At 39.3% G+C, this 16,457-nt stretch overlaps 1 protein-coding gene across 3 annotated transcripts in view; it reads right to left on the reverse strand.

Moving 5' to 3' along the window:
* Positions 1–16,457, reverse strand: part of Syt1 (synaptotagmin 1) — a 585,526-nt gene that overhangs the window by 76,857 nt on the left and 492,212 nt on the right. For all 3 annotated transcript variants that reach the window (XM_055626131.1, XM_055626132.1, XM_055626130.1), the window contains one exon: positions 12,947–13,064. In XM_055626131.1, the coding sequence (XP_055482106.1) occupies positions 12,947–13,064 (118 nt within the window). The remainder of the gene's footprint in view (positions 1–12,946; positions 13,065–16,457) is intronic.

The raw sequence follows: 16,457 nt of genomic DNA on the forward strand, positions 1-16,457 counted from the left end.
TTTCTTTCTTTCTTTCTTTCTTTCTTTCTTTCTTTCTTTCTTTCTTTTCATTTCTTCCTATCTAAGAGCTCATTATTTTGTTTATGTATTGTTTGGAAACTTTTGGTTAAGATAGTTTCCAAATAGAGTTTAGTTGGTAAGAAAAACTACTAAACATATGATAAAATATTCAGAAAAAGTACTATACAAACAATAGATGCCATGGCTGCTTAACACATAGGGCCTGGAAGATCTCTGTTATACACTACAGTGGGCAGAGTAAAATAATAATGAATGGGATATGATCTCATTTGTGTGCAATGCATATATTCATACATACATACATACGTTCATACATACATACATATGTGTGTGTTTAAATGATGATGAAGGCAGGATTTAGAACTACACACAATCTTAAGTTGTCTTTGAGGCAACTTCCTTTAAAGAACAAGAAGATATTTGGGGGACTTACTGGTGCATTCAAGTTCTTACTTGCATCTTAAAAGAAGTGATGAGGCTATGGTTTATTTTATTTCTTGTGTTCCTATGATTTAAAAGCTGTTATTCTAGAAACATCTTGAAACACTACCATTTGTGAACACATTTCTGTCCTTAATTAATTAGAAAATGGAAGTCTATGAGCAAATCACAGTCTATCAAGTAGATAAATATGTAATCTCACAGTCACATATGTATGTGCAATATTACTGCAAGCCTACTATCACTAAAAGTACATTAGGCTGCTTGTTAATGGGGGATGTGTTAATTAATTACATAGCCATATTGTTGCCTGACATCAGTCATTTGAAATCCATGGATTTCTTAAGGCAATCAATCTTGTTGCTTTGGTCTCAGATAAAGGCAGTTTCAACATCCCAAAAGATTTTTTAAAAAGGGCTTATTTCATGTTTTTAAGTTAAAAAGTCAGTTTTCCTCAATAACACTGAAGATCTCTTCTCTCTGGGGGAAAACAATAGGAAGCCCCCCAAAATAATGCACAGCCGAAGTAAGGCCCCAGGACATCACAAAGGCAGTGCTGCTATGCTCTTCTGCCTCCCTTTTTTGAGGAAGACAATCCATAAAGTAGCAGGCGTGTCATACCGAACCGCGGCCTTCTCCTCTCACGCTGGGCAAAAGATGTGACCAGGGGCTCATTCTCTGCCTTTACCTCTTCCCTGGAAAATATCCTTATGACAATCATTGAGATGTAACTACAGTAATGTGTGTATGTCTGTACAACTCTGAGCCCTTGAGGACAGTATGCCACTTTATTTTTTAAGCCAATTTGGCTGGTGGAGAAAGAGAATAAAATGAGAATTAAGTAAAATCTCTGAAGATGATTGCTAATATAGTCAATCGATCTCAAGAATTACATTTTCTAGTTTTATTTGTTTCTCAAGGTGCTAGTATGATAGCAATGCTGTATGATGCCAAGTGAATTTTATTAAGGGAAAGGAAAATTAAATCAGAGCAGTCAGAAGAGAAAGAAAAAATCATCAGAGTGGTAGGACTTTTTAACATTTGTCTCTGGCTAGGCGAGGTGTGTTTTTTTTTTTTTTTTTTGTGATATATATGTGAGAATGGGAGAAAAGGTTGAAACAATCTGTGTGGTTTTTTTTATAATTTTATTTTTTTCTTATCAGTTACATTTTATTAACTCTGTATCCCAGCCGTGTCCCGATCCCTCATTCCCTCCCAGTCCCTCCCTCCCTCCCTCATCTCCACCGTGCCCCTTGCCAAGTCCACTGATAGGGGGAACCTCCTCCCCATTCATCCGATCCTGTTTTATCAGGTATCTTCAGGACTGGCTGCAAAGCTCTCCTCTGTGGCCTAACAGGACTGCTCCTCCCTTGGGGGGTGGGGAGGCCAAAGAGCCAGTCATTGAGTTCCTGTTAGAAATAGTCCTTGTTCCCCTCACTATGGGAAACCAATTGGTTACTGAGTTACCACAGGCTACATCTGAGCAGAGGTTCTAGGTTACATTCATACACGGTATATACTCACTTATATAGACCTATAAGATATGATAAACATAATGAAATCTATACACCTAAAAAAGATAATCAAGAGAGTGGACATGGGGTAAGATTATCAATCCTCGTTTTGAAAGACAGATGGGATGCACATTAAACATTGACAGGAGTCTACTGAGCGCATTTGAAAAACTCTAACTAGCAGTGTTTTCAAAGCAAAGACTCATGACCAAACCTTTGGCAGAGTACAGGGAATCATAAGAAAGAAGGGGAGTTAGTCTGATGAGGAAAGGATAGGAGCTCCACAAGGACCAAACATATCTGGGCACAGGGTCTTTTCTGAGACTGACATGCAACCAAGGACCATGTATGAATGTAACAATCTGTGTTTTTATAGTAGGTTTTAGTTAAGCATGTGGCACAGCTATGAAGAAGGAAAGAGTAGTGCATCTATAAATGGAATGAGGAGTAAGGGTTAGAGAATATGTCCTCTTGAAAGTGAACATAGGATTTGGGAGAAGTTGACATGCAAGCTTATGACTTATGCAAGCTTATGTGTTTGGACTTCCCATGTAACTCCATGTGGGCACGTGTCCTGCCTCTAATCCTAGTATTTGAGAGGCAGAGATAGGGGATGCTCTGGACAAGCCAAGTAAATTAGCAAAACTGATCAAGCTCCATGTTCAAGTGGGAGGCCCTTGCTGAGTATATAGGATGAGAACTACTGAGGGAGATATCTAACCTTAACTCTGGCCTCTATACATACATGCACCTGAATACACTCATGTGTTCACACACATGTATATGCATACCACACATACAAATGCACACAAAAAGGAGAAATGACTATATAATAACTACTTTTTGTTGTTCCTTTGGGCATGGTCTCACTCTAGAGCCACTGGTGCTCTGGAACTCCTGATTGTTCTGCCTCAGTTTCCTGAGTGCCAAGGTTCCGGGTGTCAGCTACAGTGCTTGGCTGCACTGTTGATAAAATGACGGTTCATTCTTTTAAAGATTTTTTTTATGTGTATGCATCTGTATACTTGTATGCAACATGTTTTGTTGCCCTTGAAGACCAGAAAGGGAGGCAGAATCAGATCTCTGGAGCTAGGAGTGGTGGTGAGCTGCCTGACGTGAGGCTGAGCTTCAGTCCTTAGAGAGAGCCTTGAGGGCTCTTACCTGCTGAGTGATGGAAGGATCCATCCTCATGTTTCTATGAGATCTAGACTTTGCAAATTTAAGTGATGTGACAGGCTTCTCAAACAGGCATCCATGTTACAAGAGGAAGAGAAAAAACACCGACTTTTGCTAAATGTTTAAAGAAGAAGTATTGGGAATGCTTCTGTTATTCCAGTGAGTTATTTGAAACTCCAAACCTCACCATTCCTTTTCTGTGTACTGAATAAGAGAAGGGGACAGAATGGTTAGGTGTTGGGAGAAGATGCAGTCAGAGAACCATCTGGGATATACCAGCCAGGCACATACATACAGAGGTGTGGCCAAAGGGGTTCTGATGGGGTAACACAAAAGGTGTAGCAAAGTCCTCTTTTAAGCCTGTATCACAGAAAATTCTTACCTATTGATTTTTGCCTTATATTTCTGTCTTTCCAGACCCTCAACTAGTGCTTGCCACCCAACTCTAAGGCAGCAAAGAAAAACTGACAAAGAGTTTCTGAGTGGAAAGGTCCCTTTGAGATCACCCCAAATGGCCCTTCTTTTCATCTATTTTCTTTTAAACATCAAGGTCACCTCTTAATTCTAGCATTGTGGAATGAGCAGGCAGGTGCCACTCTAGCTCTGCCTTTCATGATTTTAAGACTTTAATCATGTCTGTGTTCTGGTTTCTTTTTCCGGACTACAAAGTCTCAAACTTCTTAGCCTGTCTTCATAGACAGTCCCTTGATCCCTCTATCAAGGCTGCCCTTCTGTGTTGGCTAGTCATTTGACACTGCTGTCTATTTTGAGGCTGGTGACCATAGCTACAGATACTCCACGCATGGATAAAGGCAGGGTATTTCCCTCTCATTGTTATAGAATCTTCAGGATAGCACCAACCCTACATTGAGTCTATAATCCCGTAATCTTATTTGGATTATGTTTTTTTTTTTTCAGTGAATTGTTTCTAAGATTTCCCATAATGAAATATATGATAACTTTCTGTTCCTGTGACAAAATAGTTGAAACATGCAATTTATAAGGTTTATTTTGGCTCCTGTTTTGGAAGCTCCATGCTATGGTTGGTTGTTTCCATTGCTTTGAGTTTGAGATGAGGCAGAGTTTAACAGCAGAAAACACAGGGGGTGTCAGGGATCAGGGGTTGGTGGTCAGGGAGCAAAGCTGCCCATCACATAGCAACTGGAAAGCAAGGAGAGGAAGGATTCCAATGCCCTACCTATCCTACCACTAGGACATATGATTTAAAGGTTCTAACTTGCCCCTCCTCGGTAGCATGGCAGGCCAGTGAGGAAGCTGTCCATTCGTGGACCTCTTGAGGGACAGATAATATACAAACTGTAGCAAAGTTCATCTCTGTTTTGGGCTTGCCTCATATAGGGATTTTTCATTTACTCACCGAGTTTCTTTAGTCAGTGCTTGGGAACACATTATTTCAAAGTGGGGTAGGCAGTTCATGACGACTAGTGAAAGCATCAGGGCCTTTTGAGAGCATCATTTCTACGTCTCCATGTGAGGACTCCTCTTTTAGTATTCCCCAGCTCATCTTTACTTTCATGTTAAGTAGTTTATTGCAAATTCAATTCTTGTCAATTACTTTTGGTTCAATTAAAATATTTTAATATTTAAATATGTAACTTTGCTCCACCGAAGCTTGCAGCAGTTTACGGGAGATTGGAAGCATCTGTATTAATATTATACTGTCTCCTTTCCAGATATGTCACAAACTCCCTCCTTGAATCGGCCATTGATAAAACTGAAAAGCAGGTAAGCATCTTCATTAGACTTTTTTCCTTCCTAAAAGGTCCTCACATTCCTTATAGTTGAACTCTTTTCCATCATGTTCAACATTTTCTCTTCTGCTGTGTCCCTGATAGGGCTAGAATGTCACTGTTTTGAAGCATACCCTCTTTATTTTGCACAAAGAATCAAACATTAAAATAGTGTGCCGACTTACCTCCCAGAAACATGGCAATCTATTACTATCTGATTTCTAGTCTTTACAGACTCACTAATTCCATTTTGCTGTGTAAATAACCAAGTGACATCAAGCAACCAACCATTTACATTAGCAACTAAGTCATTTATATGCGTTACTCCCTTGGTGGAATTTCTGTTTGGGATTAAAGGATATTTGAAATCAAGTTGAAGTTTTAGATGTCTTTCATTCTAAAACGTAGTTAGTTACCTGCTCTTCAGGTTGACTCTGGCGGCACAGAAAAGCCGTGTTTTATTAATGGAGTGTGAAGATGGACTATGATGATGTCCTAGCTGTGCCAAATACAAGTTCTGTGGCTTCGGGCTAGTTGTTTACCAAACTCTGGTTTGGTTCCGTCAGTAAAATGGCATTAACAACAGTCTGCTTCTGTGGTTTGAAATAGGATTAGATCAGTTAGCACACATCGAGCATCTACCTAGAAAATCTTCCTCCGTTGTGCTCTACAGGTGACTGTTCTTACATGACTGAGGACAAGCATGGTGCCTGGTGTGGAGTGGGAACTCAGATGATGTGTGGTGAGGCGCTGCGACATGCTGAAGGCTACAGAGCTTGCAGGAAGTGCTGTCTATACTGTTCTGAGTGAGTATATCTCAGCCTGCCACTTGATTTCAACTGGTCCCCGTGTTCGTCTGTGTCTATTTCCTTCAAACCATTCAGTCTTTTAAGCATTGATTGAATTTTTTTTTCATTTTGTCATACTATCAGCTATGACTACTTCTCAACTTGCATTAGGTTTGACTATTACTCTTTTATAATTCTTTTTAAGACCTCAGTTTCTAGAACCGCACAACTTCAAGACTTGTCATTTCCTTTTTAGAACAGTCTGCTCACTTCCCAGAGCTTCCTATTATTTTTATCAACATTATAATTGTGCATTTTGAAATGTTGCAGAATTAATTTTATATTGTAACATTCAAGCCTAAAATTATGATGAAGCTTCTGACATCACTGCCAACTTACTATGCATATTCCTGTCCCATTAGCTCAATAAGAAGCCAGTGCATTTGCATATTATTGCTTGACCCTGATATCATGGCCAATTAATTTGCATATCCCTATCTAATTGGCTCAAATAAGTTTCTGCCTGTTTATTTATTGGCCTAGCTCCCAGACTGGTGGCTTTTAGTTCAAGTCAATTGAATTTGGAGCGGTTTTCTTCGTTGTGCTTTCATTACCAATAGACGGACAGATAGGAAGGTGGTCAAGGGCATGAGGAAATGTCGGCAGAGCCTGTACAGAAAACATCTGCCTTGGTCTTCTCTTTCAGCAAAAGCGATTGAGGAGGAAAAAGAGACATGTTTAACATGTGGTTGAGGACACTTTTCGGGAAGAGGATACTGGATTCCTAAAAGAAATACAACCTTTTATTTGAGAAAATTCTCGTATAGAAATCAAAGGGTGTATTTTCTTTTCCTTTATTATTGTCTACAAAATTCTGTCTTAGGACTTGTCTTATGTGGACCATAGTTAAAATCATGATGTACCATCTAAGCTTTTAAAGTGTGTGTTTTGGAGTTTAAGATGAATAAGAAACATGGGAGTGGGTTTGTTTAAAACTTCAGGTTCTCCCCCTAGGACTGAGTTTGAGGTGGTTCTTAAAATGCTAAATTTTAGTATGTCTCCTGATGATTCTGATCAAGTCAGTCAATGTCACCTGTTAATAAAGTTTTCCTGAAGGAATAATTTCTTTCTGCTGATTATGATGTTGACTCTAACGGTTACCTGGGATTAGGTGAGCTGTTCCTTCTTAATGCTATTGAGTGTTTAAATGTGGCTATATTTTCTAAATTATACTTGTCAGGTTGTAGAAAAGTAGACCAAGAAAAGACAAGTTAATAAGCAATTAAAATATAACATATAGCATCTGATAACAAAGAATTTCTGTGTATGTGTGAATGTTCACGCGTGTGTGTGTGTATCTGTGTGCATGTGTGTAGCTCTCACTGAGGAACACACTAATCTTTTACTAGCATCAGTACCAGTTTTTTACACCATCACCTTCTTGTCATAGTTGCTGCTTCTTGAAGTCCACTGTGTTCTTTATTTGGAATCAACATATCTTGTAGCTAGGCACTTTTTCCTTACATGCTTATTTGCTTGCTAATCAAGTTACTGAATGTTTTTTGGAGGCAGCATCTCATTATGGGAGTCAAACACACTGAGATCTTCATACCCCAGTATCATGAGTTCTGAGATCGCTGTCCTAGCCACCACTGGCTTCTTGTCATGATGTGAGTGGTAAGCTTAGATTGGGGATGTACAGGAAGAAGACATGGCCGTGGCGAATTATGATGGAGGACACTTAAACCAGTGGTTCTCAACCTACCTCATCTGGAGACCCTTTAATACAGTTCCTCATGCTGTGGTGACCCCAGCCATAAAATTATTTGGTTGCTAATTCAGAACTGTAATTTTGCTGCTTTTATGAATTGTAATGTAAATATCTCACATGCAGGATATCTGATATGTGACTCCTGTGAAAAGGTCATTTGACCCCCAAAGGTCATGACGTAAAGGTTGAGAATCACTGCTCTAAGCAAACTTACTCATCTGCTGTTGCTTCTCAGCCCTCTCAGTATCCACCTGTTCCCCCTCTTGGCCTCCTCACTTGCTCCTTAATGTCCGTCAGCCTCCTGGGAGCAGATGCTCATGGTACAAGCCCTTTACCAAACCTTCTTTCCCATATGCTTGGCATGCTTTGCCTTTATTTATTTATTTATTTTTCAAAAAATTAGGTAAATTTAAGCCTCAACAAGGGAGAGGGATTGCATACTTTTGTCACTTTTTTTTTTTTTTAACATGGACACAGTTTTCTAGCAGTGATATGACAGAAAAATGTTCATAAGGACGGTGGGCTCACTACAGGAAACTAGGAAAGGAACAGCTTTATGGTGCAACATTCTCTTTAATGTGGAGCCTGGGAAGGAGGACAGTCTGCCAGAAGCCTCAGGTGAGATGAGAGAATCTACTTGTGATTCTTAGAAGACAAGAAAACGGAGAGCTCGTTGAGTGAGCATATTCCCTGGGATTTATACTTACCAGACTCCTCCAGCTTCTAAGAATGTTCTAATTTCCAACAACTCTCCCAGGCTCCATTTTCAGCCTTACCTATTCTGAGGACTTTCGTGTTTCAGTTCCAGATAGTGGAAGCACCTAGGAGCCATGTTCTCCATCTTGAAGATGGCTATGTAGAAAAAGCTAAATGGTACATTAGAAATATTCCACATTAGGGGTTAAGAATTCTCAACTCCTCCAATGCCTTGTCTTTCTCAGAGCTTTTAGTTTTCTTTTTGTAATATTCATGAGCACAAAATAGAAAAAGGAGATCCATTCTTTTTTTTTTTTGAATGTATGTATGTATGTATGTATGTATGTATGTATGTATGTATGTATGTATTTTTGAGACAGGGTTTCTCTGTATATTTTGGCTGTCCTGGAACTTGATTTGTAGACCATGCTGGCCTTGAACTCAGAGATTCCTGCCTGCCTCTGACTCACAAGTGCTGAGATTAAAGGTGTGTACCACCATGCCTGGCTGTATGGATTTAGTTTTATTATTTTCAATTATGTAAGCATGCGTGTGCCTGTGCTTATGAGGGAAATGCTCATGGAGGCCAGAAGAGTCAGATCCTCTACCGCTGGACTCCCAGGGATTTGTGAGCTGGGGGCTGGGAATTGTGCACAAGTCTTCTGCAAGAGCAGCATGTACTTTTAACCACTGGGCTGGGGGGTCTCATTCTTAACACACAGATGTGTAAAGGACGGCGGTAAGATTGCAGCATTAGATGTAATACTACTATAATGAAGACTTAGTTTTCTCTAAGCAACAGGCAAAAAAAAAAAAAAATTATTTCCAAGCTTATTGCCCTTGTTCCTGAAGAACAGTCTTGTCTGTAGGATGGATGAGGTAACCATATTGTGCCAACTTGGATGGGGCAAATCTCATAATGTCCCACGTTTAGAAGAAGAGCTGCAGGCAATTAACTCCCACTAAGAGAGTCTCCTCCTGGGATGAACACCTGACAGGTTATCAAATCCCAAGCAGTCAGCTCTAAACAGATACATGTAACACTAAATGGACTTAGCAGGTTGTATCTACTATATATGTATGTGTGTTATATGTATAATCTTACATACATAGGGATAATAGATTAAGAAGACGAGTTGGGAACTTGAGTGCGGGACATGGGAGGAGTTGGGGGTAGGATGGGGTAGAATTATATAAACACTCATGTAGAAAATTCTCAAAAATAAAGTAAAAAATGAATCTGCTGCAGATTTCTGAGTAGTCCAATTATACTTGCCATCATGAGAACGAAGAACTGGAACTGAACATTTCCAATGTGAGTATGATATAGGCAAAAATTGTTATGTTGTCCATTTTGAATGACTACAGTGAGAAAGAAACTACCTGATCTTGCCAGAGACCAGTAAGAAAAACATTTTTTAAATGTCCATTTCCTATTTTCTTTCATGTTTTATTGATCAGTTCCTAGCATTGTCTAAATTCACTATGAGCCTGTATAAAACTCGACTCCTGATTATCCAGAACTGATCTGGCTCCTCTATCAAATAGCTGAGATCCAACCCCCACCAAAACCAATGCCAAATCAAGCAGTTGGTTAAATGTTCCATTGATTTCACATTTCGAAGCTTTGATAAAGTTACTAATTGAAATCTCCACAGTGATCTTTGGTAAAGCACTTAACTTTGGCTCTCACTTATTTCTCATTATAAGCCTTTAATGGAGTCTTCTTAGCACTTCCACTTTGTCACCAAAGCAGCAGAGGCTTAGAAGAAGAAATAACCTGTCCAATGTCAACATGTGGCTCTGTGCTAGAGTGCTTACTGAGTTTGAGCTCTCGGACCTCAAAACAAAGCCCGATTGTTAGTAGTGGCAGAGTGTGCTTTCAACTCTGGCAGAAGAGCCAGCCTTGGTTCCAGTTAACAAGCCATTTCTGGCAAATGTAGTTTGGCATTTGGAATCACTTGGAATGAGATCTTATATAACTGTGGTCTGTTTGTACATAGGTCAACTTACTCTGAGACAACACATTCAAGTACTTAAAGTTGCTTTAATGGTAAGTAGGTTAAGCAACTTTGAAATGCAAGACTGGCTTTTCAGGCCACAGCTCCTCTGTAAATAATTCATTATTCATTCAGCAGCTATGCTCAGTGAGAGCATTGTGGGAGACATAAATACAGAACAGTCTAGTGAGAAAGAAGTGTGGTGTTAGAGGACTGTAAACAAACTGCTAGTGGCAATTTCAAAAGACAAAGATTTGTTCTGCTGAGATGGATCAGAAAAGGCATTCCTACCACATTAAACCACCTCGTGCCCCACATGAAGCCATGGCTTACTTCCCCATTTCTGCCCTATTGTTGCCTGGAATGTTAGCTACTCATGTGATCTTTCCTGATCTCCTCATTAAAATAACAACTATGACCATAACAAAACCCCAGAACTTCCCTAACTTGGCTTATCCAACTTCCTCGCCTCCTTTCTACCTACTGTTTATGACATCTCAGGGCATTGCATGCTTTATTAATTTATTGGCTCTTTGTCTGTCTCCCTACATTAAAATGAAAACTGCAGGAGAGCAGGGTCTTTGGACTGTTTTATCCACCATTGCTAACCCAGTGCTCAGCTTGATGCCTGACTCAAAGTATAGTCATGGTACACATTTGTTGAGCAATTGGAAGGAATAAGAAGTGTTCAGCTGGGCTTGAAGAGAGAGGAGGGTTTAGCTAGACACTGTTGGAAGAAAGAGAATTCCAGATGAAGGAAATTGTCTAAGAATGGAAGCAGCATGTTCCATGGCTTGTTATGAGATGACTGTGCTGGTCCATTGGCTAAAATGGGCTGCAGAATGGCATAGCTTGAAAGTGTCTACATTAGGTGATTAGGATAATTATGATTTAATTCTACAGGCAGCAGGAAGCCCTTAAAATTAGGGTCTGCTAATGATTATAATCATTCCAGGTAATTCAAATATGGGGGTGGATCTAGGTTCAGTACGTTCTGAAGCTGCTATGATTTTTTTTTTTGCTTTTCTTTAGAGAGAGAGAAAAAAAGACTACAGTCTGATGGATACTCAACTAGATCTGACCTCTGGCTGTGCCTTTTTTGTGTAACAATGCTGAGTTAGTGTGACAGGTGCCAGGAGTCCTCCTTGGTGCTTTTCTTTGCTTGGGTTGCTAGCAGTGAGCTCCTGTTCATGCCTTTGACTGTAACCACTCAGAAACGTATTCCACTAGACCAGTTTTCCTCATACAGCTCCTGAAGGGGAGAAGGGATGACTGGCAAAGAGATCAGAGAAAAAAAGGACCACAGTCTTGAAGGAGGATGAGCTGAAGTAGCTGTCTGTGGTGGTGGGAAGTCTTTTGTATGTCCCCAAATGAAGCCAGAGCAAGGATGTTTTAATAGTGTTTCGGTAAAGCTGTGGTGAAGCTCTACAGAGGATAACACAGTATTAATTAAGAGGGAGTTAAGGGCAGCCCTGAACAGCGGATGTGATTCTCATGGATGTTTGGAGTGGCTGGAGAAGATATGAGTGCTACAGATCCACTCCTAATGCGGCATGGCTACTTAGCCAGGGCAAAGAGAGAGGTCAAAGGCATCTTAAGTCTCCTTAGGATGCTAATTCGTGATCTGGAAGTAAACTGTACTTGTAAAATTTTTAATACTTTTCTGTGCATATGTTTTACAAAGAAGCACATAAAATATTCTACATATTTTTAGGAGAAACTATGCTTATTACATTACAGCTTCAAATTTACATAATTAGAAATGAAAGCAAGACATTAAGGAGGGTCTTAGTGACATGAAAGAATATGGCTTCTTCAAGGTCCCTTATTTATTCAAAGAAATAAATGCAGATAGCAGGAGGATTTGGCTGTTAAATCACTGGGTCAATAAATGGAATTCAGCTTCAACAATTTTCAGATGTTTTGTTTCATGGTATAAACTTACCACGCTGCATTAGTGTAATGTTTAGAACTATTTTTTTTTATCAGAAAAAAAAAAAAATCACAGAATAAAGAGTCATGTCTGTTGAAATTCCAGAGCTAGAAACAATGACAGCTGTCATCTATTTGTGATGACCTTGTGGTGTGTCAGGAAAATCCCTTACACCTTAATGATTCAGTGGAACATTAAAATTATAATTGATTTAACCACACAGAGGAGGAAAAAATTACCATCAGCCCTGGAAGCGGTGAGTCCTTGAGCTGACTTTGCTTTGTGGAAGAGTTTCCGTTACTATGTTATGTCCTGCTTGGGTTACTGGGAACTTTCAAGCCCAAAGCCTAGTCTGAAGCTGTTGAATTAAAAGAATTAAACAAACTGTTCCTGGGTTTCTTCACAGACAAAGACACTTGTATAGATTTGAAATGCTGTCTTTTATAAAAGGTGTTAGAAAAATTATGTCAGGTTAGCAAATACCTAACTTAATAAGTCTCAGGTAAAATAGAAATTTTAATACTGAGGGTGAATTAAAAAATCCTCAAAACTATAATTTGTCACAGGCATTGCCTTTCAAATAAGAAGCCAACATTTTAGCTTTCAGTGACATAGAAATGACAGCTGATACTTTGGCTATGGCGAAGGAAAATAGATTTCATCTTCTTTGCCAATTCCAATAAACTAAGAGTGGCTTCCTGGGGCACTGCGTTGGCTGAATTGAGGCTGCTTTCAGCTCTGTAGGAGAGAGAGCTGCGATCAATTAAGGAGTGGGGAGCCACAGCGTGTGTGCTATGCATTCTGTATCCGCGGCGAGACAGCGTTTCCAGCAATCAATAGTCACTGTGGACTCACCAGATAAGCCACCCACGTCCATCTTCTTCAGGTTCTTCGCTTCCAGAATGACAACAGTCAGCTTGCCGGCAGTAGGGACATAGCGGAGAGAGAAGCAGATGTCGCCAAGTTTCTCTTGCTATGAAAACCAATAAAGAGGCGTTAGTGAGTTTTCAAGTGAAATTGAAATGTTTGTTCTCAGACATTGTAATTTCCTCAAGAGGATGGTTATGACAATTTGAGTCTGAAGACTTCAAAGTCCACGGGCATTTTTATAGTGGTCATTTCACATGAAACTAGTTTTCTCTTTGTCAAGATTATCTATTTCAGCATAAAAAAAGACCAATTACACTTTAACAGCCAATAGACTATGTCTGTAATTCAGCGGCTCTGGAAATGAGACCAAGATGACTGTCTTTGAGAACACACTGAATAATACTGCAAAACTCTTAGAAAAATATCCTTGTTTTAATAAAAAAACCAAACCTTTGTATGGTTTACTCAATCTTTTCATATTAGAATCAACCCATCTCAGGTTTTGTCTTTTCCTCTTTCAAATAAGGTTATATCTAAAAGCTTACGCTTAGGGTTTTTGGAAGAAAGACCTATCTTTGTTCAGTTAAATTCTATTTATTGTTGGAAAATTCTGCAATTCTCATGACATAAAAGCCCTCAAGTATGAGTTTTTGTGCATTTAGTTTTATTCACTTCCAGTGAAGTCTTTCTTTGTCTTTACCCATAAATTTGTAAAAATCTTAGCAGCAGGCTGGAACATTGTAACATATCTTACCACAATGCAAATACTCATGTCATTTCAGTGCTCCTGTCTTTTATGTCCAAAGGACATTTAACAATTCTGAATAACTTATCCAGAGTAGAAAATGATGATGACACATAAAATGCTCCTTTTGCAGAAAGGACTTATATTTATTCTCTTAAGTGGAACGTTGGGAATTATAGGATTACTTATTATTAACAACCCTGCTGTTCAGCAAGATCATAATTTGTGTCTGTGTGTGTGTGTGTGTATGTATGTATGTGCACATGTGTGTGGTGCAAGCACACACAAAGGCTGAGGAGAAAGAGGGCATAAAAAGAATTAAAGATATTTTGTACCCATCTCCTGAGACGTGAGAGGCACCTGCCTGCCATTGGACCTAAGGAATTAGCTATATGGTCCATCAGAGTTCATTCCTTAGTGTTTTCCTTCCTCAAATCTAAATTTTGATTCTAAGGAGGGAAATAGCTGTACCAGATTCCTTAGATAGACCTGTAACATAGGGAGGGTGTACAGAAACTGATACTGTGTCTTTTCATGCTGGCCTCTTCTTGGGACGGTATTTGGCCTTATCTGTAGGTAGACATATATGCTAAATGAGCCAGTCTCCAGTGTGGAAATATCTTCCATGATATACTATAATAGTGTAAGGAAATGTAATTTCTTTTTTTGTGGGGGTTCTCCTTATATCTAACTTTCAGAGAAAGAGTATGTTTATTTGTAGGTGATAGAGAGGGAGGGGGAGGGAAAGATCTCCAGCTTGTCTTTCCATGTTTAGGTATTGTTCTACTGAAAATGACATCACATGTGTCTATGGACCACTTCTCCCATTTGTAGAATCCCTGTAGTATCTTATCGCATGCCTCAAGGTTGATGAGAACACTGTTTTCATATTTGATGATTGAATTCTCCCACTCTCTGTGCCTTCCCTATTGGCAAGGTCCCTGTATGGGGATACCTTTACCTTACCTTTTCAACAAACGTAAGTATAAGAACATTTTCAAATACTAATTCTTTGAACCATGGAAGACATAGCTCCCTATGGTGAGTAGAGTTACTTTACCAGAGTCACTTTATATGCTTAGTCACCCTGATGGTTAACCAGCACATGAGGGAGATTAGTAGAATATATTATTTTTCATAGTCCCTGAAAATGCAGCGTTGGAATTCGTATTGTAGAAATTAATACTAAAATATAGACAGAGTCCTCTAAACTTGGCGAGGGGAGAGAAATGTACGCTGACAAAATCCTGGCTTGGTAAGGTCATTTGGAGGAGGGATCTGTGTAGGGATCTCTTTGTTATTCATGATCATCTCCTTGTAAACTCACTGTACTGCAGGACAGAGCACTGTCACCCCTCCACAGGCGTTCCAGAGATGGCTATGCTGTCGTGGCTCATTATTGGATTCCCCAAATAACTAAGGGTGCTAAGATAAGTTCTATATTTTTGTTTCACCCCAAATGTACACTTTTCCTTTCAATGCTTATTCTTCTTTCATCCTATAACTTGCAAGTGGCTGCTAACTTTAAAAACTTCATTTCTCTCATTAAAAGTGTTTTGACACGAGGACTCATATAGCAGAGACTGGCCTCAAACCAACTGTAGCTGAGGATGAGGGTGTCTGATCCTCCTGCTCATCTGTCTGTCAAGTACTGAGGGTTACAGGAATGCACCACCACACAAAGGTTTTCAGTTGTTTTAATGAAAAAAAAAAGTCTCGTCATTTTTCTTGAAGGATCATTTCATTCTTCAGCACAGAGAGAATTAAAAAGCTTCTATGCAATATGTAACTTTAAAAGAGAGATTGAATCAGTTCAAAGGCTCTTCGCCACTTTTTCTTCTAACCAATTTAGTGTGTCTGGTTTTATGTTGAGGTTCTTGATCCACTTGGACTTTAGTTTTGTGCAGGGTGATAAGTATGGATCTATTTGCATTTTTCTACATGTAGACATCCAGTTAGACTAGCACCATTTCATGAAGATGGTATCTTTTCTCCATTGTGTGGTTTTGGCATCTTTGTCAAAAATCAGGTGTCCATAAATGTTTGGGCTTATTTCTGGGTCTTCTATTTGATTCCATTGATTCACCAGTCTGTTTCTGTGCCAGTGCCATGCAGTTTTTATTACTGTTATTCTATACTACAGCTTGAAAACAGGGATTGAGGTCCCTTTTATTATAGAGGATTGTTTTAGCTATTCTGGGTTTCTTGTTATTCCATATGAAGTTGAGAATTTTTCTTTCCAGGTCTGTAAAGAATTGTGTTGGTAATTTGATGGGAATTGCATTGAATCTGAATTAAAGTCCAAGTGGATCAAAGACCTCAACATAAAGCCAGACACACTAAACCTGTGGGGAAAAAGTAGGGAAGAGCCTTGAACTCATTGGCACAGGAGACAACTTCCTGAACAGAGCACCAACAGCATAGGCTCTAAGAGCAAAAATCAATAAATGGGACCTCATGAAACTGAAAAGCGTCTGTAAAGAAAAGGACACTGTCATCAGAACAAAATGACAGCCTACTAACTGGGAAAGGATTTCACCAACCCTATATCTGACAGAGGGCTAGTATCCAGAATGTATAAAGAACTCAAGAAGTTAAACAGCAACAAATCAAGTAGTCCAATTAAAAAATGGGGTACAGAGCTAAACAGAGAATTCTCTGTAGAGGAATATAGAATGGTAGAGAAACACTTAAAGAAATGCTCAATGTCCTTAGACATCAGGGAAATGCAAATCAAAACGATTCTGAGAT

This window comes from Psammomys obesus, unplaced genomic scaffold (assembly GCF_907164565.1).
Source record: "Psammomys obesus unplaced genomic scaffold, mPsaObe1.curated_primary_1811, whole genome shotgun sequence".
Classification (NCBI taxonomy): Eukaryota; Metazoa; Chordata; class Mammalia; order Rodentia; family Muridae; genus Psammomys; species Psammomys obesus.